Genomic DNA, 22,550 nt, shown 5'->3' with positions numbered 1-22,550 from the left:
CGTGCCGCTGTGTAGTAAAAAATGCATACAGTGTACTGCCATGTAGTATAAAATGTATACAGCTTGCTGAGAGGAGGCAGATGTAGTAGAGTTGAAGTATCCACCTCAGCTCTGCTACATGTCTCCACCATACATATACACTCACCGGCCACTTTATTAGGTACACCATGCTAGTAACGGGTTGGACCCCCTTTTGCCTTCAGAACTGCCTCAATTCTTTGTGGCATAGATTCAACAAGGTGCTGGAAGCATTCCTCAGAGATTTTGGTCCATATTGACATGATGGCATCACACAGTTGCCGCAGATTTGTCGGCTGCACATCCATGATGCGAATCTCCCATTCCACCACATCCCAAAGATGCTCTATTGGATTGAGATCTGGTGACTGTGGAGGCCATTTGAGTACAGTGAACTCATTGTCATGTTCAAGAAACCAGTCTGAGATGATTCCAGCTTTATGACATGGCGCATTATCCTGCTGAAAGTAGCCATCAGATGTTGGGTACATTGTGGTCATAAAGGGATGGACATGGTCAGCAACAATACTCAGGTAGGCTGTGGCATTGCAACGATGCTCAATTGGTACCAAGGGGCCCAAAGAGTGCCAAGAAAATATTCCCCACACCATGACACCACCACCACCAGCCTGAACCGTTGATACAAGGCAGGATGGATCCATGCTTTCATGTTGTTGACGCCAAATTCTGACCCTACCATCCGAATGTTGCAGCAGAAATCGAGACTCATCAGACCAGGCAACGTTTTTCCAATCTTCTACTGTCCAATTTCGATGAGCTTGTGCAAATTGTAGCCTCAGTTTCCTGTTCTTAGCTGAAAGGAGTGGCACCCGGTGTGGTCTTCTGCTGCTGTAGCCCATCTGCCTCAAAGTTTGACGTACTGTGCGTTCAGAGATGCTCTTCTGCCTACCTTGGTTGTAACGGGTGGCGATTTGAGTCACTGTTGCCTTTCTATCAGCTCGAACCAGTCTGCCCATTCTCCTCTGACCTCTGGCATCAACAAGGCATTTCCGCCCACAGAACTGCCGCTCACTGGATGTTTTTTCTTTTTCGGACCATTCTCTGTAAACCCTAGAGATGGTTGTGTGTGAAAATCCCAGTAGATCAGCAGTTTCTGAAATACTCAGACCAGCCCTTCTGGCACCAACAACCATGCAACGTTCAAAGGCACTCAAATCACCTTTCTTCCCCATACTGATGCTCGGTTTGAACTGCAGGAGATTGTCTTGACCATGTCTACATGCCTAAATGCACTGAGTTGCCGCCATGTGATTGGCTGATTAGAAATTAAGTGTTAACGAGCAGTTGGACAGGTGAACCTAATAAAGTGACCGGTGAGTGTATATATATGGGGCGGACGGCAGCATGAGCAGACGCCGCCTGTGGCGAGATTCTCAACTCACCTCATGGCAGGTGCACCATTTGGTTTTCTCTTCCTGGCTCTAGTGATTTGTCACTCATGTCTTAGGCTGGTGCCACACATAGCACTTTCTCTGCGCTTGCAAACGCAGACAAAGCCGCGCCCACCGGCACAAAACACCATAGAAACGCCGATGCGATCGGGCCGAGGCCTGCCCCGGTGGCCGCGGCTTTGTCTGCGTTTGTGTTTGCAAGCGCAGACAAAGAGCCTTACTGACCGATTCTTTTCAATGGGCTTTTTCACACGTTAGCTTTTTTCCACTATTCCAGTGTTGTCAGTGAACCAAAAAAAGAAAAGGTTCTAAACTGATCACTGATGAGTGGAACAAAACTGACTTTTTGAAAACGTTTTCGTTTTTATTTTAATAAAATGGTTCAAATGATATAAAGGGGACTTATTGTTTTCATTTAGTTATATTTATTAACAAGAAGTTTGGATTCCTTCATCCGCTCCTTCATAATACACATTACGATGGTATTGGCAGTCCAGTCCAGTATATTACTAGGTTCCCATGGCTGCCATCAGCCCCCTCCAATCACAGGGGGCAATGGTGCTTAGAATCTCTTACTGACCCCTTCTTACAGTACTGACTGCAGCATCTAAGGCAACGTTTTTGTTGTGTTTTTCATGGCGTTTCTGCATCCTTGTAAAACGCATCTGTTTTGCATATTGGCTTTTTAAATAAGTTTTTGGATAAAGTGTCTTAACTTTGCATTTGATCCCTTGCATTTTTTGTGTCCTCGTTTTTGTGGCGCATTTTCATTGCGCTCTTCAAAGTGGTTGCGTTTTTTAAAAACTAATGTGTTTGTGGTCTGCGTTTTGAAACACATGTGATTACATGCAGGGAGAACAGCATCATTGCATTTTTTATAAATTTCAAGAGAGACAAATGTATTTAATTAAAGTACATCCAGCGCTGCGCAAACGTAGCCAAACAATAAGAAAACACACTCAAAAACGCAACAAAAACACCACGTGTGTCACCGGCCTACAAGGTTAATCGGCTGCCAACACTAAGGGTGCATTCACATGATGTGTTGCGTCGCGGTTTTGACGCATTCAAAAGGCTTCAGCCTTGATCACATGCAGAGGTTACATTGTGTTTTAGCATGTGCAGTGGAAACGCAATGTTACTTTATGTGATCAGGGCTAAAGCCATGGGAATGTGTCAAAAACGCATCAAAAAACGTGACGCAACGCATCCTGTGAATGCACCCTGACCATGGCTGCTGCGGCAGGTACCTGGCTTTCAGTATTTGCCAGGCTTGTGCTCCGGTTGTAAGGATTCAGTTTCTGAGCCATGGTAACACACCTGCACCTATGTTTAATACATTTGTGCAGCTTTTAAAAATCTTTACAAAAGCTCCTTAAAGCTGCGTACACACGTTCAGTTTTTCAGATACAGTTATCAAAGCCAAAAGCAGGTGTGGATGATAAGGGGTGAGATCACAGCATCGAGAGGTGGAACTCCTCATCTGGTTTGGACATTGAAAACTGTGGAAACGCCTGCGATCGTGAACGAGGCGCCGGTATTTTGCATTCATTTAATGCAAACACAGACAAAGCGGCACTTCTGACATCACCCTAAAAAAAGTTCTGCACCGTTTGTGGGTTACATCATTGATTTGCTCAGAGCTCCATTGAAGTGAGCTGCAATACCAGAAACCACCTGTGGACTGGTGTGGCACTGTTGCAGCTATGTTTTCTTATGCAGGTATCACGTGTGCCAGCTGCCGTGCTAGGGGCACATAGATGATATTGGGGGAAGGTGCTGTGCTCCTGATGAGGGTAAAGAAACCACCAATCACACTGTTACACATAACGTTGTATAATTGAGGAGCCGCATTGCCTTCAGCTTATACCAGTAACGCCCCGCCCACACACAGCGCTGTACACTGCCGCACAGCAGGCAATAGCACCACCCAGAGTCGCCCGGCAGTACTACAAACATAAATATTTCTCACGAGCGTGTGAAAGATAAGCCCCGCCTATTATTCCAGCATCCAATGAAATATCAACTTCCGGTCCTGATGGTCTTTATTGATTGGTAGAAGGGTTCGTGTATTCCCTGTGTGACTGTGATAAGCGAGGCTACGCATGCGCGCTGGACTGACAGACTTTGGCGCGCTTCCTGTTTCACTTAGGCCACGGTGCAGCGCAAGAACATGCCGAAACGTTCTTACCCGTTCGATAGCCTGGCCCCCCCGCAGCTCAAGACCCACGTAGGGCAGAAAGAGCTCGTCCAGGGCGTGTGTGGGGACAGCTTAAAGCGGGAAATCTTTGGTGAGTGAGACTGGTCCTAATGTAATGCAGAGATCTGGCTGGACATGGTGGACATAGGCAGGATAGCCTTAAATACTGGGATTAGGGTAGGGGCAGGCTGTGCTGGGACTTGTGGTGCCCTGGCAGGAGGGGCAGGCTCTGCTGGGACTTGTGGTGCCCTGGGAGGAGGGGAGGCGTAAGCTGTGCTGGGACTTGTGGTGCCCTGGGAGGAGGGGAGGCGTAGGCTGTGCTGGGACTTGTGGTGCCCTGGGAGGAGGGGAGGCGTAGGCTGTGCTGGGACTTGTGGTGCCCTGGGAGGAGGGGAGGCGTAGGCTGTGCTGGGACTTGTGGTGCCCTGGGAGGAGGGGAGGCGTAGGCTGTGCTGGGACTTGTGGTGCCCTGGGAGGAGGGGAGGCGTAGGCTGTGCTGGGACTTGTGGTGCCCTGGGAGGAGGGGAGGCGTAGGCTGTGCTGGGACTTGTGGTGCCCTGGGAGGAGGGGAGGCGTAGGCTGTGCTGAGACTTGTGGTGCCCTGGGAGGAGGGGAGGCGCAGGCTGTGCTGGGACTTGTGGTGCCCTGGGAGGAGGGGAGGCGTAGGCTGTGCTGGGACTTGTGGTGCCCTGGGAGGAGGGGAGGCGTAGGCTGTGCTGGGACTTGTGGTGCCCTGGGAGGAGGGGAGGCGTTGGCTGTGCTGGGACTTGTGGTGCCCTGGGAGGAGGGGAGGCGTAGGCTGTGCTGGGACTTGTGGTGCCCTGGGAGGAGGGGAGGCGTAGGCTGTGCTGGGACTTGTGGTGCCCTGGGAGGAGGGGAGGCGTAGGCTGTGCTGGGACTTGTGGTGCCCTGGGAGGAGGGGAGGCGTAGGCTGTGCTGGGACATGTGGTGCCCTGGGAGGAGGGGAGGCGTAGGCTGTGCTGGGACATGTGGTGCCCTGGGAGGAGGGGAGGCGTAGGCTGTGCTGGGACATGTGGTGCCCTGGGAGGAGGGGAGGCGTAGGCTGTGCTGGGACATGTGGTGCCCTGGGAGGAGGGGAGGCGTAGGCTGTGCTGGGACATGTGGTGCCCTGGGAGGAGGGGAGGCGCAGGCTGTGCTGAGACTTGTGGTGCCCTGGGATAAAGGAGGGGAGGCGTAAGCTGTGCTGGGACTTGTGGTGCCCTGGGATAAAGGAGGGGAGGCGTAAGCTGTGCTGGGACTTGTGGTGCCCTGGGATAAAGGAGGGGAGGCGTAAGCTGTGCTGGGACTTGTGGTGCCCTGGGATAAAGGAGGGGAGGCGTAAGCTGTGCTGGGACTTGTGGTGCCCTGGGATAAAGGAGGGGAGGCGTAAGCTGTGCTGGGACTTGTGGTGCCCTGGGATAAAGGAGGGGAGGCGTAGGCTGTGCTGGGACTTGTGGTGCCCTGGGAGGAGGGGAGGCGTAGGCTGTGCTGGGACATGTGGTGCCCTGGGAGGAGGGGAGGCGCAGGCTGTGCTGAGACTTGTGGTGCCCTGGGATAAAGGAGGGGAGGCGTAAGCTGTGCTGGGACTTGTGGTGCCCTGGGATAAAGGAGGGGAGGCGTAGGCTGTGCTGGGACTTGTGGTGCCCTGGGAGGAGGGGAGGCGTAGGCTGTGCTGGGACTTGTGGTGCCCTGGGAGGAGGGGAGGCGTAGGCTGTGCTGGGACTTGTGGTGCCCTGGGAGGAGGGGAGGCGTAGGCTGTGCTGGGACATGTGGTGCCCTGGGAGGAGGGGAGGCGTAGGCTGTGCTGGGACATGTGGTGCCCTGGGAGGAGGGGAGGCGTAGGCTGTGCTGGGACATGTGGTGCCCTGGGAGGAGGGGAGGCGTAGGCTGTGCTGGGACATGTGGTGCCCTGGGAGGAGGGGAGGCGCAGGCTGTGCTGAGACTTGTGGTGCCCTGGGATAAAGGAGGGGAGGCGTAAGCTGTGCTGGGACTTGTGGTGCCCTGGGATAAAGGAGGGGAGGCGTAAGCTGTGCTGGGACTTGTGGTGCCCTGGGATAAAGGAGGGGAGGCGTAAGCTGTGCTGGGACTTGTGGTGCCCTGGGATAAAGGAGGGGAGGCGTAAGCTGTGCTGGGACTTGTGGTGCCCTGGGAGGAGGGGAGGCGTAGGCTGTGCTGGGACTTGTGGTGCCCTGGGAGGAGGGGAGGCGTAGGCTGTGCTGGGACTTGTGGTGCCCTGGGAGGAGGGGAGGCGTAGGCTGTGCTGGGACATGTGGTGCCCTGGGAGGAGGGGAGGCGCAGGCTGTGCTGAGACTTGTGGTGCCCTGGGATAAAGGAGGGGAGGCGTAAGCTGTGCTGGGACTTGTGGTGCCCTGGGAGGAGGGGAGGCGTAGGCTGTGCTGAGACTTGTGGCGCCCTGGGATAAAGGGGGGGAGGCGCAGGCTGTGCTGAGACTTGTGGTGCCCTGGGATAAAGGAGGGGAGGCGTAAGCTGTGCTGGGACTTGTGGTGCCCTGGGAGGAGGGGAGGCGTAGGCTGTGCTGGGACTTGTGGTGCCCTGGGAGGAGGGGAGGCGCAGGCTGTGCTGAGACTTGTGGCGCCCTGGGAGGAGTGGGGGAGGTGCAGGCTGTGCTGGTACTTGTGGCGCCCTGGGATAAAGGGGGGGAGGCGCAGGCTGTGCTGAGACTTGTGGCGCCCTGGGATAAAGGGGGGGGGAGGCGCAGGCTGTGCTGAGACTTGTGGTGCCCCGGGAGGAGTGGGGGAGGTGCAGGCTGTGCTGGTACTTGTGGCACTCTGGGAGGCTGAAAATTGATTCATGGACCGTTGACAACCATGTGAATAGGCGCAGTAGTTCCCTAGGTCTATGGGTCTTGCCGGACGGTGCTCTGGGATGTATATCTACATGAGGCGCCGATGGACACTAGTCATGCTAATATCTGATATTATTTGTTACAGAAAGGACCAAAAAGCTTCTGTTCAGTGGAGCAAAGGCTATAATGGGAAACCAGAATAAAAACACTAATCCAGAGGAGAACCCTGTACATGAGTTATTGATGGGACAGACCACTATTGGCCAGGATGGAAAGCTGCACAGATCCTCCCGGACATGTAAGGAGCCCTGGAGTCACTGATTGTCACACATGTCACCTAGGATTCTCCAAGTACAGGACTAGTGGGGGTGCAGTGTTCTCGGATATGAATGTCTGACTGGTAACACCTGACGCTTATCACTACATGTCACACTGTTCTGAGCATCTACACATGGATGACTTGTGAAGTGTAATTGTATCCCTTTTCTCAGTCCTATCATAGACCTCTGCTTGCTGTGGGTGAATGGCAGCCTTTATAAACATGACTTCTCACAGCAGCATCTGCTATAGCTGGTTTGACAAACCTCTGTCAGCTGAAATACCTGGACTCAAGACTTTGTCTACTGATCCATTGTAGCAGATAGCCGCTGTTTGGGTTATTCAGCTCAGATTTTCTTGGGCTAATAAGAACTATAATGAATCCTCAGCTTTAAGATTTTCCTGGTTGCTTTAGGTTTATCTTTTATTTTAATGGTGGATGAGTCTGGAACTGTGGAAAGTTATTCTGGATGAACACTAGAAATCTGCCTATACTGCCACCTATTGATTGTGACATTGCCTGACCTAGTTATGTATACACAGCCTATAAGACTCCTCGCTCCTTCAAAGGAGAATTGTTTGTCAGGAAGAGGAATATTACTTTTTACTCATTTGACACCTTGCCATCTTGGCTTTGGACTTGGGTATAATCGGACATTAAAGAAAAACGTATACTTGATTCCAATGTTACTATGCACATCATATTACTGCTGGATTGTTATAGGTCTATGACTGAATTTCTTGTGTAGCCCCTATTGTCTTCCATTACCAGCAGTAAACATGTGGACATAATATTGATAGAGTATTTTTTTGTCATTTAAACTCATATTTTTCTTTCTGGGCTACATTTTGTAAAAGTAAATAAATTTTTATCATTTGTAACCAGTTGTGCAACTTTCCAGTGCTTACCACTAGTTAATTTCTACTGCTTGCTGTCAGTGAATTCAAACATATAGGTCTGTTGATTGGTTTAAACCAATCAGACCATTATTCTATTCCTGTGACACATGCATGAGGTGTTGCTGTTAACACAGGTGGATTTTGTGTACACCTATAAATCTTTACTGGTTTGAAAGTCTAGCTTTAACCCCTTCATGCTGTGACGGATATATCCGCCACAGAGCTATGAAGAGGGCTCATGGGCTGAGCCCTCTTCATACAGAGTTTTATCCGGCGGTGACCACCGAGACGGGAAATGGCGCCCAAATGTCTGAAATGCGACTTACACCTTTTTACATGACATAAAAATGTAATCAAGTGATCAAAATGTCGCACAGACCTCAAAATGGTAGCAATGAAAACGTTGTCTCAATTCTCAAAAATGACACATCACACAGCTCCGTACATCGAAGTATGAAAAAGTTATTAGTGTGAAGTCGGGCAACATTTTTTCCTTTTTCGTACTTATTCGTTTCATGTTTGAAAATGTATTAAAACGCAATAAAACCTATATAAACTTGGTATCACCACGATCGTACCAAAACAAAGAGAAAAGTAGAGGTGTTATTTGTAGCAAAGAATGAAAGTCGTAAAAACTTAGCCCACAAGAACACATGCGTTATTTTTTTCTATTTTTTTCCCACAATTGGAATTTTCTCTCCTGCTTCCCAGTACATGGCATGTTATAATAAACATTACGGGAACGTAAAATTTGTTACGCACAAAATAAGCTCTCACACAGCTCTGTACACTGAAAAATTAAAGTTAGATATTTTAAGGTGGAGAGCGAGAAATGAGCAAAAAACCTGCGTCCTTAAGGGGTTAAATGGATTTCATGGACCTACTTAATTTTCTTCTAACCCGCCAAGGGATTTTATAGTGTGCTCTCCCTTTGAAAAACGTGCTAAAAGCAATCGCCATCCTGAATATATTAGTCTAACGTACAATCTGTACATTGGATTGCTTAGCCACGTCTGTTACAGAACCTGAAAATATAGCATGTATCCAGAATTTGTCCTAAAAGATAAAGCTCTATCTGTTATTGATCTATATTCTAAACATTGATGTACACGGAGACCTGTGTTTAAAACACCTTGTAAAATCTTGAATTGTGACTGATCTGTCAGGGTGTTTATTCTGCGTGGGCACATGGGATACCAGTGTATCATCCACACTGGATACATCAAGAGGACCTGGCATAGAATTGAACTTTAGCCTGTGCCCATTCAGACCACAGAACTTGGGTATAAGCCCCCCCCATGGGCTGTGTTTAAAGTTGTATTCCCTTTACATCATATTTTGTTTTTATGATAAAAAGCTGTACAATGTTCAATATACTTTCTGTATCAATTCCTCATGGTTTTCTAGATCTCTGGCCTGGACACATCTGACCACGGTGACAGATGCACGGCTTGTTATAACACATCTCTGATAACTGACATGAGCTGCACCTGTGTGACCATGGTCAGATTTCTGCCCACTGGAAGTACATAGAAGCTTTCTATAGAATGACAGCAAGCAGAGATCTAGAAAACCATTAAGAATTGATACAGAAAGTATATTGGAAAATTGTATAACTTTTTATCATAAAAACATGATTTTGCTGAAATGGGAACACCCCTTTAAGGGTTAACGTATTGTTTTTATTTTAAATCTGCAGCACCATTTGCTCTTGAACATGTTTTGTTTAAAATCCTCCAAAGCAAGCAGAAGTATACTAACCAAAGAAGCCAAAGGGCTCTAGAACTTCGCCAGGCAATTACAGGCCTGTAAGCTTAACTTCCATTGTGCGGAAAGTATTGGAAGGGTTAGTAAAAGACTACATACTGGAGTATGTGACATCAAATAGTATAAGTGACAGCCAGCATGGGTTTACTGAGAATAGAAGTTGTCAAACTAACCTTATCTGCTTCTATGAAGAGGTGAGCAGGTGCCTGGATGGAGGAGCAGCTGTGGATATTGTGTTCTTGGACTTTGCAAAGGCATTAGACACTGTCCCTCATAGACGCCTGATGGGTAAAATAAGGTCTATTGGTTTGGCAGAAATCATTTGCAATTGGATTGAAAACTGGCTGAAGGATCGTATCCAGAGAGTTGTGGTCAATGATTCCTACTCAGAATGGTCACCAGTTATGAGTGGTGTACCCAGGGGTTCTGTGCTTGGCCCACTACTATTTAATATATTTATTAATGATATAGAGGTAGGAATTAAAAGCACTCTGTCTATTTTTGCAGATGACACCAAACTGTGTAGTGTAATACAGTCTATGGAGGATGTTCATAGGCTCAGTTTGTCCAAGTCACCCTGCAATGTTTGGTCATCCACTTGGCAAATGAGGTTTAATGTGGATAAATGTAATGTTATGCACCTGGGGGCCAATAATCCAAAGGCAAAATATGTCCTTGGGGGAGTAAATCTGGGAGAGTCCCTTGTTGAGAAGGACCTGGGGGTACTAGTAGATCATAAATTGAGTAACAGCATGCAATGTCAATCAGCTGCCTCAAAAGCTAGTAGGATCATGTCATGTATCAAAAGTGGAATGGACTCTCGTGATAGGGATGTAATATTACCATTGTACAAGGCATTGGTTCGGCCTCACCTGGAATATGCTGTCCAGTTCTGGGCACCGGTCCATAAAAAGGATGCCCTGGAGCTGGAGAGGGTTCAACGTAGAGCCACAAAACTGATAAGGGGTATGGAGGGTCTTAGTTATGAGGAGAGATTAAAACAACTAGATTTATTTAGTCTGGAAAAGAGACGACTACGAGGGGACATGATTAATTTATATAAATATATGAATGGTCCATACAAAAAATATGGTGGAAAGTTGTTCCAGATTAAATCAAATCAAAAGACGAGGGGGCACTGTCTCCATTTGGAGAAAACAAGGTTTAATCACCGGAGGCGACAGGGCTTTTTTACTATGAGAACGGTCAATCTGTGGAATAGCCTGCCTCAGGCGCTGGTCACAGCAGGGACAGCAGAGAGCTTCAAGAAGGGTCTAGATGCCTTTTTACACCTATATAACATTGATTGTTATGCTATATAGGATTGTTTCCCCTAAATCCCTTCCTCATCCAATCCCTACCCTTCCTCGGTTGAACTTGATGGACAAGTGTCTTTTTTTCAACCGTATAAACTATGAAACTATGAATCGTGAGCTCTGAATGGCAAAACAAGCCAGGCAACTAGTTTTTCTGAATCTAGCCTCCTGCTGCATGTTAGGCTCCTATCTGGCCATCCATCACCTGGGTGATCTGCTGAGAGCTGAGCTGGTGGTTGTCTTCTCCAGTCTTGTGAATGGCCAGGATTGGTAATCTGGCTTGGTCCCATAGACTTGAGTTCCTTGTCCTGGTGGCTTCTCTTTTTGAAGGGACTTTTGACTATCACAGATGTAGGTAATTTGTTGTTTTTTTTAGATAATTCTAAAGTTTTCTAAAGTGAAGAGAATGCAGTACCTTATTTTGCTGCTTAAGGAATACAGTATCTTCTAGCTGCTAGTGCATTGCCAAGTTATACTTTTGGACTGGACCGATATCTGTGTCTTCTCTCCAAGCAGCGCAGCCCGTGGAAGGATCTATAGCCTGCTCCTCCTGTGTACGATCAGTCGGTGAGAAAGAAGCGTGCAAACAGTGTGAGCGATACATCTGCAGAAACTGTAGCAAGTCGTGTGGCTGCTGCTCGGCTATTACCTGCTCCAACTGTACCGTTCTGGTGTAAGTATCTGTGTCTGACTCCTTGTAAATCTTCAAGGGGCTCCTGACTACTACGCAAGGAAATGCCTTGTTCCCTTGATCCTTTGTTCCCGAGGGTCATTAGAGCCTGAATGTGCAAATTCATTTTGCAGTTCTGATTTTCAAATGAGGATGTCCTTGGAACGGCTTTACATATTTTATATTTAGAATTGAACAGAAAATATGCATTTGGTAATTTTTTTTCATTTTGTCTTTTTAGTGATGGTGACCTTGGGGAGCGTGAGTTCTGCACAGCTTGTTCTGTATATGAAGTCTAAACAAGTGATGTTGTCCTGCAAGCTGCATGTTTGTTTGTTTGTTTTTTATGTTTAATTTTTTATATTGATATTTTGTATATTTTTTATAACAAACTAAATGAAATAAAGTTTATAATGAAATCATGATGGCCACTAGGTGGCAGTGCAGCCTAGTTACTGAGAAGAATTGAGTTGTGATGGCTAGTTTTTCATATCTAAACACTGGTCACATTTGCATATATAGTATAAAAGGCCTAAAACAATACCCATGTTGCCAATATTGAGCTGTCCTGGTATTTTTAATCTTGTTTGGTCAGGTGATCAGGGTAGGTATGACTAATAATGGAGTGCTGTGTCTGTAAATTGCTACCTTTGAAAGTGTAAGCCCCGTTCCACACTTGCAAGTGTGATGCGATGAACTCACATCATACTCGCAACGCATGCTGCTGGGAACGCATGGCCCGAACGCTGCACACCGGGAGTGAACCGACATGCTGAGTTTACTCCCGCGGTGCAACGTTCGGGCCGCGCGTTCCCGGCAGCATGCATTGCGAATGTCGATGTGAGTTCATCGCCTGACTTTTATAACAGCTCACATCTGAGGTCAGGCTTCCTGTTTGAGTAATGTGGTCCCCCCCCCCCCCCCCCCCCCCCCAACCATCATTGTTTTAAATTGACCATTAGTATCCTTTTTAACCTTTTTCCATTAGTCCTTTCTTTATTTGACTAGATAGTTGGATATGGGTTTTATTTTTATCAGTTGAAGGAAATCTACTAGGATGAATGATTGTAACCACGCACACTGACGTACTAGTGTGCCTCCTCTGACAAGATCTGCTCTTTAGCTTCTCATGCCCTTGTTTTTACAAAAATGGCTTTAGAATTTATGCAAATAAGCCTGAAGGGTTCCAGGTTCAATTTATGGAGTTGTGGTTAAGCTATATTTGCCTTATTTGCATAATTTTAAAGCTTGTAATTTTTTTTTAAGCGATGAGAGCGGATCCTACCACAGGCAGCAAATACCAGAATGTCCGTGTGCTTGGTTTACGTTCATTCATCCTACTCTTAATTCATCCAAATTTTAGTTAAATGGAAGCCCTAACAAAGATGTCAACTGCAGTGCATGTAAAGTGTTTTGTTACACTGCTGTGTTATACTGTCTAATGTCTATAAGGGTGCCGGTATTAAGCTGTCAGTTTACCCTAAGAATATAACTGGCAACTTTTTATTTTCTGACGAAGTTGTATTTTTGATAGCATTTTAGTGGACCTATTACTTGACTATTTTACCCAGTCTATCTAGTACTTAATCTTATAGAATAAAGGTAGAACTCTGCAAATCATAGTATATGTCCCTTCTTATTATGGGGGAAAAAAAATATGCGGGTGTAATTCTAAGTATTTCTTGGAAAATGGAATTTTTGACTCAGTATTAAATATTGAAGAATTTCACCTTCACAAGATGCCAAATCTACTGCAGAAATGTAGTAGAAAAATGAGTTGTGCAAAACATTCAGATTTTGGAAGTGGTGCTTGTCCCTGATGGCCAGTGCCTCAAGGTACTTTCACATGTTGTGTTTGCTGTGCTGTAAAGCTATAGTGTAATACTGAGCGATGTATGAAATTACAACAATCCCATACAGTCTAATTCTGATTGCAGTTAAAGGACACCTGTCATCAGGTCTGTGTCACTAGTCCTGTCACCTCTACCTGTTGGAGCACCTCACAAGGATCCATCCCAGCCTTTATCTAGTTATTTCATACATTATTCATTATAAAATCATCTTTCATTTCCTATGTAAATGAGGCTGGTCACATGGTCAGAGGCAGTGATGTTATCCCTCCCCCTGCTCATGTCTGTGTAATGTATAGTAAAGCATGGCTAGTGTCGGTGCTGCATCCTCCTAATACACACGTGTGAGACAGACATCAGCTACATATGAATCTGACATGTTCTGCTGTAGCATTGCTGCTTGGAGCTGTTGTATCTCTCCTTTACACACACAGGCTGCAGGGGGTGCCAGCACAAGCAAGCACATGGAGGAGCCATTACACCATTATACCTCACACAATCATACAGGCTGTCAGTCAAGCCCTGGGGGTGTGGCTGTGCCTCCCACTCATAAATAAGCCGGACAGCTTGAATATGCTAATGACTCATTGGACACATGTCACAGGTCATTTGCATACAGCTTTAGGACCTCATTGCTTAGGTTTACAGGCATGTAGAGGTACAATTAAGGGATAGAGGCAATGCTTTCTAATCGCAGTTTATGAAAATATATTTAGTTTAGGGAGCTAATTTGCCTGATGGGTTGTTACATGTAACTAACATGTCATTAAAATCGGAGCATGAAATGCATTCAGCGGTTTTCAGAATTGATATTACTCTTGGTGTAAATCCTGCAGGCAATGTGAAGATGCTTTATGCCTATCACAGGCCAAGCACAGTTCTGTTTACAGGACTCCTTACACCTTTAGTGATGAGTATATTCTTCCTTATGGAAAAGCATCACTGGCCTTTAATCAACTAAAGACAGATTCTTTGGCACACACTTGAAGATTTGCTTGAATTTTCTTTTATTTTGCAATGAAAAGATTTTTTTCTTAGCCTTCGCCTTTATATGACTTTACATGACAAATTAAAGTAAATCAAAAAGTAGCACACGACGTTTCGGTCATCACGACCTTAATAAAGAGTTAAAGTTGCATGCAGTTAGCGGGTGTGATAGGCCTGTCTAAATAAATGGGTTTTTAAAGTACCTTTTGGTGGTTGGGTATTAGTCTGATAGACCGGGGTAGCGCATTGAAGAGAAATGGTGCAGCTCTGGAGAAGTCCTGAAGATGTACGTGGGAAGTTCAAATTAGGAAGAGGATAATCTAAGGGAGGGGGGTGTTATGAAGAGCTTTGTGGATAATGGTTAATTTAAACTGCATATGGAAGCAGATGGGCAGCCAGAGCAGTTATTATATTTGTCTGGACAGTTACAGTAGTCTAGATGAGAGTGAATCAGTGTCAATTAGTGTTTGAGGTTTCAGTTGTGAGAAATGGGTGGATTCTAGAGATATTTTTAAGGTGCATCTGGCAAGAGACTGGTGCAAAGGAGAGGTCAGAGTCCAGCACAATCCCAAGATGGCAAACCTGCTGCCTCGGTGTTATGATGACATCACAGACAGATATGGAGAGATGATGGTTATGTCGGTAAGTATACTATGGAAAGACTAGGAGTTCCGTTTTGGAAGGTTTATGGATTATCAGAGTCCGGGGTTTATCTACAGATCAGAGATGGATCCATGAGATGGAAATAAAACACAATGGGTGTAATTTTATCTTATCCTTGTTTAAATGTTTTTTTTTTTTTTTTTTTTCAGATCTCTTTTTGAGAGCTTTGTTACAAATGTCGCAAGTCACTACTTTTCATTTCCTTCAAGTTTTCCTCAAGTATGGTTTAACCTGGAGTTTCTTTGCGGCAAAAAAATAGCAAATTTGAAATGGTCATTTGTGATATCAGCACATTTTGAATAGAAGATAAATGTCTTGCTGGGAGCAGGGAGCAAATTGCATTGTGCAGACACAAGAAGCTATTCATGAGAAGAATCCAACCATAGTCAGAAGATTTACAGTCAAATCCAGGGACAACTAAATTGTATTTACCAGGACTGATATAATTCCTATTTTTTAACAGTGAATTAGAGAATGTGTTATTTTTAATCCTGAGTATATTTAACCCCTTCCCGCCGCAGCCCTTTTTCGTTTTTGCGTTTTCTTTTTTCCCTCCCCACATTCAAAAATCCATAACTTTTTTTATTTTTCCATGTACAGAGTTGTGCGACGGCTTATTTTCTGCGTAACAAATTACACTTCAAAATGATGGTATCTAATATTCCATGCCGTGTACTGGGAAGCGGGAAAAAAAATTCTAAATGCAGTGAAATTGGTAAAAAAAAGCATTTGTGCCGTATTCCTGTGGGCTTGGATTTTACGGATTTCACTGTATGCCCCAAATGACATGTCTACTTTATTCTTTGGGTCGGTACGATTACGGGGATAACAAATTTATATAGGTTTTATAATGTTTTCATACATTTAAAAAATTGTAAACCTCCTGTACAAAAATTTTTGGGGGGATTTTGCCATCTTCTGGGGCTAATAACTTTTTCATACTTTGGTGTATGGAGCTGCAGGTGGTGTCGTTTTTTTTTGCAGATTTTGATGACGTTTACAATGTTATCATTTTTAGGACTGTTCAACCTTTTGATCACTTTATAGAATTTTTAATTTTTTTTCAATGGCAAAAAAGTGCCATTTTCGACTTTGGGCGGGATTTTCCGTTACGGGGATAGACACAGTGAAAAACCATTATCATATTTTGATCGGCCATTTTCGGAGGCGCGATACCTAATGTGTTTCTGATTTTTACTGTTTATTTTTTATTAATATCAGTTCTAGGGAAAGGGGGGTGATCTGAATTTTTAGGGTTTTTTATTATAATATTTTTTAATTTTTACTATTTTTCAGACTCCCTAGGGTGTCTGTACAATCCTATCATATACTGCCATACTACGGTATGGCAGTATATGGGGATTTTACTCCTCATACATTACAATGTGCTGATAGCACATTGTAATGCATGGGTTAAGCCGAAGTAGCTTTGGGTCTTCGTGAGACCCGATGTTACCATGGCGATGGATCGCCGCTCCCCGATGACGTCACGGGGAGCGACGATCCTCGGAAAGGTGGCGTGCCCATGCCATCAACAGGAAAACACCCGCAATTGGTGCTGGCACGGATCGCGGATGTTACCGGTAAGCCTTTGCTGCAATATGCAGCAAAGTCTTATCGGCTATGGAGAGGGCTCGGCCTGCGAGCCCTCTCCATGCACCGGGACCCGGCATGTGATGTACTAATAGGTCACATGTCGGTAAAGGGTTAAGAATCTTGTCTTTGTGGGAGCCCAGCTGCGGGTTGTGTACTCCTGTTTCTGGCTTTTAGTTGAGATGAATATGGATGCACTTTATGTTCATGCTCAGCAGTGAAGCTTCTCTACAGACCAGAGGCACCGGGAATGACTGTCCGCATTTATGTCAAGCACTGCTTGAGATATCAGTGTATGCAGTGTCATAGCTAGAGTCCACTAGTTAGTTCCACCCTGTCCCCGTGCTCTAAATTTCACAAAACTGGTCACCTCCATGCTTACAACACACAAGCAAACACAAAATATATACACACATATTACAAACACATGTATCCACTACATACACATATAATATATACAATAAGAATATGCCCATTACACACAGGGACATTATCCAGGGCTTGTTTGCCAGTTTTCAGGTGTACAAGGCCTGAAATAATCACAGTTCCATGCATTGTGATAGTGGCACTGGCCTGGGGCGCTCCTGTCTTGTGTCTGTGCACTCACTATAGCCTGCGACCATGGCTCAGTCAGTGGTCAGGGATTTTGCCATACGTCGGCCGATGAAGGGGAGTGGGTGACCGAGTAAGAACCGCTGGCCTGATTGAAGCTCTTGTGACCAAGATTGTTATGACCCCAGAGTGATGGTCTACCCTCAGAACAGTAATTCTGGTCTACCAATCATATATTAATCGGTCTGGCATCCTTACTTTATTCTCCCTCTTCCTGATTCGTATGTTTTGGATTTCAATCTTATATTAACTATAGCGCAGTAATTCCATGCTGCTGAACACATACATTAAATGTTAGAAATTGGTATAAAACTAGACTACACTGGAACACGTGTCCATGAGAGCTCACAATCTATATGTGAGGGCAGCACACAGATCTAATGAAGTTTACCTGCTTTCCTGAATGGGAATTTTATTAATATAGTTGTACACCCTAAGCTCCTGTGTAAAGTAGTAACCTGAAGCGCTATTCTTGAAGTATAAGCATCTTGGGAAGTAGTTATAGTAGCAATATTGGAATATAGATAAAATTAGTTATGGAGGAGATTTATCAATCCTAATGTAAACAAAAAGTGGAGTAGTGGTCATAGGACCAATGAGGTCACTAGGTTGGATGCTTTGAGTAAGTGCTCCTTGTTTCCCACAGTATTTTCCAGTCTTGTGTCTCCATGTTGTATGATATAGCTGGTGCTGCTGCTGGTTTGTATTGTGTATGTATGAAGTTTGCTTCCCCCAGCAGCTGTATGCAGATACATGAATCAGGCCACCGAGCCTCACACACAATGGCCTTTTTATTTATCACCAACAAAATGGTTCAGATGGCCTCAATAATAACCATAATTGCCTCGCCCGGCAGGAGTCTGGGCCCTCTTATTATGACGGAGAATACAGGCCGCTTTATTTCTCCGCAGCATTAGTGGAGCCTCCGAGTTTAATTGATAAAAGTTTATAACGTTGCTGCCTTCACCCTAAACAAATATGAATACAAACAGCAGTTGCGCTCAGCGGCAATCCCACCATTCGCTTTAAAACCAAAACAACAATTATCATAATAAAACTTAATGAACTTTGCTTACTCCTGTTAATGGCTTTTAACTTAACTGTTTAGAACATCTGGTTGCTTGGTAAATTTCGCTTTCATTTGGCATTAGAGCCGTTAACACCAAATCCCGTCACCCACCTTCCATAAAAAGCGCCGCCATACAAGGGTGAGGTTAGAAATCGTGTTTATGTTTAGTATCTAATGGCATACTTATCTATCTTACTACCAAGTAGGATGGTTTCCAATTATGCCACTCAGATGTCCCCGCATCCTTCATGTCTATAAATGAGGCTCAGAATTTGTCACGTCCCCTGTAAAACTGGAAAAGGGCGCCGTTCTACGCAAAGCGCTCCGATAAAATGAATGATCCATATGTTGTGCTCATATCAGCTGTATCCACAGCCATAAGAACCAATACTGACATCCGTGGTTACATTCACTAATAACAAAAAGGAGACATCTAATATAATACATTTAGGGGTTCTACGGCAGTAGTTACTGGGTGCAAATGAAAAACTTAAAATTAGGGGGAAAAAAAGGTGAATTCTAGAATGTTTTTTTTTTTCTTCCGTATAGTTGAAAAAGTTTAATTTTACATAATTGTAAAAGTTGATTCTAGAAGGAAGGAGGCAATGGATAGCAAATATTAAGTTTACCACAGTCACGCTGCCTGGATTCATGAGTAAGTGTCCCTGGTTGATCATGAAGGATTTTGGTGGTAGCCTTCACTGCATAATCACATGTGATATGATCCCTTTTCATTGCTAATGGTGAAACTATATACAGCTGTATTGTAGGAAACAGAAGCCAATACACTAATCTTAACCCCTTAACGCTCTGCGCCGTAGCTCTACGGCGCAGAGGTATAAGGGAAGTATGAAGAGGGCTCACGGGCTGAGTCCTCTTCATACAGAGGTGGGGGTTTTTGCATTTTGCACAAAACCCCCACCGCTAATAACCGCGGTCGGTGCTTGCACCGATCGCGGCTATTAACCCTCTAAACGCCGCCCGCAAAGTCGCGGGCGGCGTTTAAAAGACGGCGGCGCGCGGGCGCCGCCATCTTTTTTTCGATCGCCACGCCCCCGAACGTCATCGGGGGGCGGCGATCGGTTACCATGGTAGCCTCGGGTCTTCTCTTGACACGAGGCTACATGGTTTATGCAGGTTCGTTACAATGAGCCAGTGGCTCATTGTAATGTAAGACCTGCAAAAACGCCATATATTGCAATACTGTAGTATTGCAGTATATGGTAGGAGCGATCTGATCATCTAGGGTTATTGTACCCTAGATGGTCTAAAAAATAGTGAAAAAAAAAAGAAAAAAAAAAGAAAAAAAAAAGTTTAAAAAATAAAAAAAATTAATAAAATATTAAAAGTTCAAATCACCCCCCTTTCCCTAGAACGGATATAAAACATAACAAACAGTAAAAATCACAGACATATTAGGTATCGCCGCGTCCCAAAATGCCCGATCTATCAAAATATAAAAACGGTTACGGCCGGCGGTGACCTCCGAGGCGGGAAATGGCGCCCAAATGTCCGAAATGCGACTTTTACACCTTTTTACATAACATAAAAAATGAAATAAAAAATGATCAAAATGTCGCACAGACCTCAAAATGGTAGCAATGAAAACGTCGCCTCATTTCGCAAAAAATGACACCTCACACATTTCCGTGCGCCAAAGTATGAAAAAGTTATTAGCGTCAGAAGATGGCAAAAATTTTTTTTTCTTTTTTGTACACATTCGTTTAATTTTTGAAAATGTATTAAAACACAATAAAACCTATATAAATTTGGTATCACCGCGATCGCACCGAACCAAAGAATAAAGTAGGCGTGTTATTTGGAGCGAAGAGTGAAAGTCGTAAAAACTGAGCCCACAAGAACGTGACGCACGTGCGGTTTTTTTTCAATTTTTCCACATTTGGAATTTTTTTTCAGCTTCGCAGTACACGGCATGTTAAAATAAATAACATTACGGGAAAGTAAAATTTGTTACGCACAAAATAAGCCCTCACACAGGTCTGTACACGTAAAAATGAAAAAGTTATGGATTTTTGAAGTTGGAGAGCGAGAAATGAGCCGGAAAACCCTCCGTCCTTAAGGGGTTAAAGTTTAGCTATTATACTTGTGCTGTAATGCTACCTGCAGAAAAACATGCTCAATTGCATCTTTTTATTGCATTTTTTTTTCACACCCGATTTGCCTCTCACTAGGACCTGTTTTTCACAAATCCTAATACACTATAGTTCTGTGGTGGCGAATCTATGGCACTGGTGCCAGAAGCGGCACTTGGAGCCCTCTCTGTGGGCACCCAGGCCATCACCCCAGCATGAAGAATCTTCCTACAGAATCTTCCTACAATGATAGGTGAATTTGCCCTCCTCCTTTCATCTATGTTGGTGTCCTTAGGAGGCTGAATGATTGAAAGTGGTCAAAGAACAAGGAGAAATAAATTCCTGCTTAAATTGCTATGCTGGCACTTTGCAATAAATAAGTGGCTTTTGGTTGAACTTTGGGCACTCAGAGTCTAAAAGGTTCGCCATCACTGCTATAAGTCTGAGTGATCTGAGAAGGAAGGTTCGGCCTAGGACATGTTCCTATTGAATTCCATTAAAAAAACAAAAAAGCCCTCATGGTCGATTTTCACCGTTAATTGCATCTGCCCGAAGGCCCCTTCCCATCTGACTTAGGAAACCATTGTAAAGAGCAGCAATTTATTGGTGTCAGCCACAGCTTGACTTTATCATTTTCTCCTTCCATGACAACATAGAATAATGTTATTGTGCCTATGAGCTGTGTCCTTTCCTTAGGCTACGTCATGAAGTGGAGATGGGTGTCTTTCGGCTGCGTTCACAAAGTAGACCTCTCTTTAATGATTTCCAGAGTGTCCTGTTTTTTTTTATGCACGTCACAAGAAAAAAGAAAAAACATGAATGTGGTATATGTAGTCCAAGGCAAGGGATCAGTGAAGAATATTTTGGACTGGTGTAGTGTCGGAGTGCTATATATTTTTGATGTAACCCTACAGATAAAAAATGGGCTGTTTTTTATGGATTTCTATTGCAAAAGTAGATCATGCATGCATTAAAAAAAAAACAAAAAAAAAAACAAACATTGAATATAATGGGTAAGTGTTCAATATGAGTTCTGTGCATGAAAGGCCCCTAGGATCCCTAAGCTGTATTAAAACGGCACATTTCCTATTCCAATTAAAGGGAGCTATGATCAGCATGGCCACTACAGCTTCCATCTCTGTATAGTGGGATAATAGCAGCCAATCGGTGTGGGGCAGGGCCTTCACAAAACTGATCTCCATTTAATAATCTAGTCTTAGTAGATTTCCTTTAAACGGTTTGTAAAAGACTGACAATGTCGTCTACTATCAAATTCAAGTATGAGAAACCAAGGGATGTGACTGTGGTAATCTTTTTATATTTGTAATCCCTGGCATCTTCCCTTCTAAAATCAACTTTTTGAAATTATGCTAATGAGCATAGAAAGGCTTCTGGTGAGGGGTGTTACCAGACACTCTCTCCACTATAGAATGACAGGCTGATGCAGGGTGGGAGGGAGGAGAGTTTCATGCACAGTGTGCAGCAACGGAAGGTTCAGCAGTGTTATTATATCAGACGGTGGGAGGTGAGAGTGCTGAGGGGGGAGGGCAGAGTTCTGAGGGAGAATAGTGATTTTTACTGAATTGTCATATTTGATTCCCCCTTTCAAAACAGTGTCCATATTGTGTTGCTTTCCCTTTTCTTTCCATAGCATGGCATTTTCTGTTCTGCAGCGGTTTGTCAGAGATGTTCCTCAGGAGTAGTGAAGTGGGAGGAGACTAACCTCTTCATGTCAGAGCATCACATGACCTCTCCCTCCAGAGTGAGCAGGAAGCCACTCCCCTCCAGCAGTTAGAATCTATAGAAAAGTACTTTAAACAAAGGACATTACACAGAGATGAGCAGCACAGCCAGAGGAGACAGCTACTGCAGGGACAGGCTAAACTAAGGATGATAGCAAAGAAACTACTAGGTGTGGGTAATGCAAATAATATGCAAACTTGTCCTGCATCACAGATATTAATTTGTGAAGAAAAAAATTGTTAGAGTTGCTCTTTTTCTATTGACTGCATTTTATTGCTTCTTTTTGTCTATTATACGCGATTACAATAACATTTACCCAACTGTTGTAGAATAATCATCACATTCCCTCCCCCTTACTTATGATGTGTTCTTCTGTTAGTATATCCTAATGGAACACCTGAAGAAATGCAAAAATCCATTTCAAGCTTCTGGAGACCAAAATGACCATTTAAGAGAGGACGGAGACTTTGGGTAAAGCAGTATTTTTGTTTATTTTATGCATTAAGAGGGAAAACTGCATCATAAGTAAAAAT

General features: G+C 44.4%; 1 protein-coding gene across 2 annotated transcripts; it reads left to right on the top strand.

The window, feature by feature from the left end:
* Positions 1–3,504: 3,504 nt before the first annotated feature.
* Positions 3,505–11,829, top strand: SIVA1 (SIVA1 apoptosis inducing factor). 2 transcript variants are annotated; one of them, XM_072115896.1, is made up of 4 exons: positions 3,505–3,721; positions 6,582–6,734; positions 11,251–11,410; positions 11,649–11,829. In XM_072115896.1, the coding sequence occupies exons 1-4, from the start codon at positions 3,604–3,606 to the stop codon at positions 11,704–11,706; spliced, it is 489 nt and encodes a 162-aa protein (XP_071971997.1). In that variant the 5' UTR covers positions 3,505–3,603; the 3' UTR covers positions 11,707–11,829. The 2 variants fall into 2 exon arrangements, with proteins under 2 accessions (XP_071971997.1, XP_071971998.1); XM_072115897.1 differs by having other exon boundaries at positions 3,509–3,721; positions 11,254–11,410.
* The last annotated feature ends 10,721 nt before the right edge of the window (positions 11,830–22,550 follow it).

The sequence above is a fragment of the Engystomops pustulosus genome, chromosome 7, assembly GCF_040894005.1.
Source record: "Engystomops pustulosus chromosome 7, aEngPut4.maternal, whole genome shotgun sequence".
In the NCBI taxonomy this organism is placed as follows: domain Eukaryota; kingdom Metazoa; phylum Chordata; class Amphibia; order Anura; family Leptodactylidae; genus Engystomops; species Engystomops pustulosus.
Note: the sequence above shows the minus strand (reverse complement) of the source record. Positions and strands in the feature narration are given on the sequence as shown.

Excerpts from the sequence above, each read along its gene's own strand:
- SIVA1 (XM_072115896.1), top strand. The coding sequence starts at position 3,604 with ATGCCGAAACGTTCTTACCCGTTCGATAGCCTGGCCCCCCCGCAGCTC. Across the intron at positions 3,722-6,581 it reads CTTAAAGCGGGAAATCTTTG|AAAGGACCAAAAAGCTTCTG; the intron begins GTGAGTGAGACT and ends TATTTGTTACAG. Across the intron at positions 6,735-11,250 it reads GCACAGATCCTCCCGGACAT|CAGCGCAGCCCGTGGAAGGA; the intron begins GTAAGGAGCCCT and ends CTTCTCTCCAAG.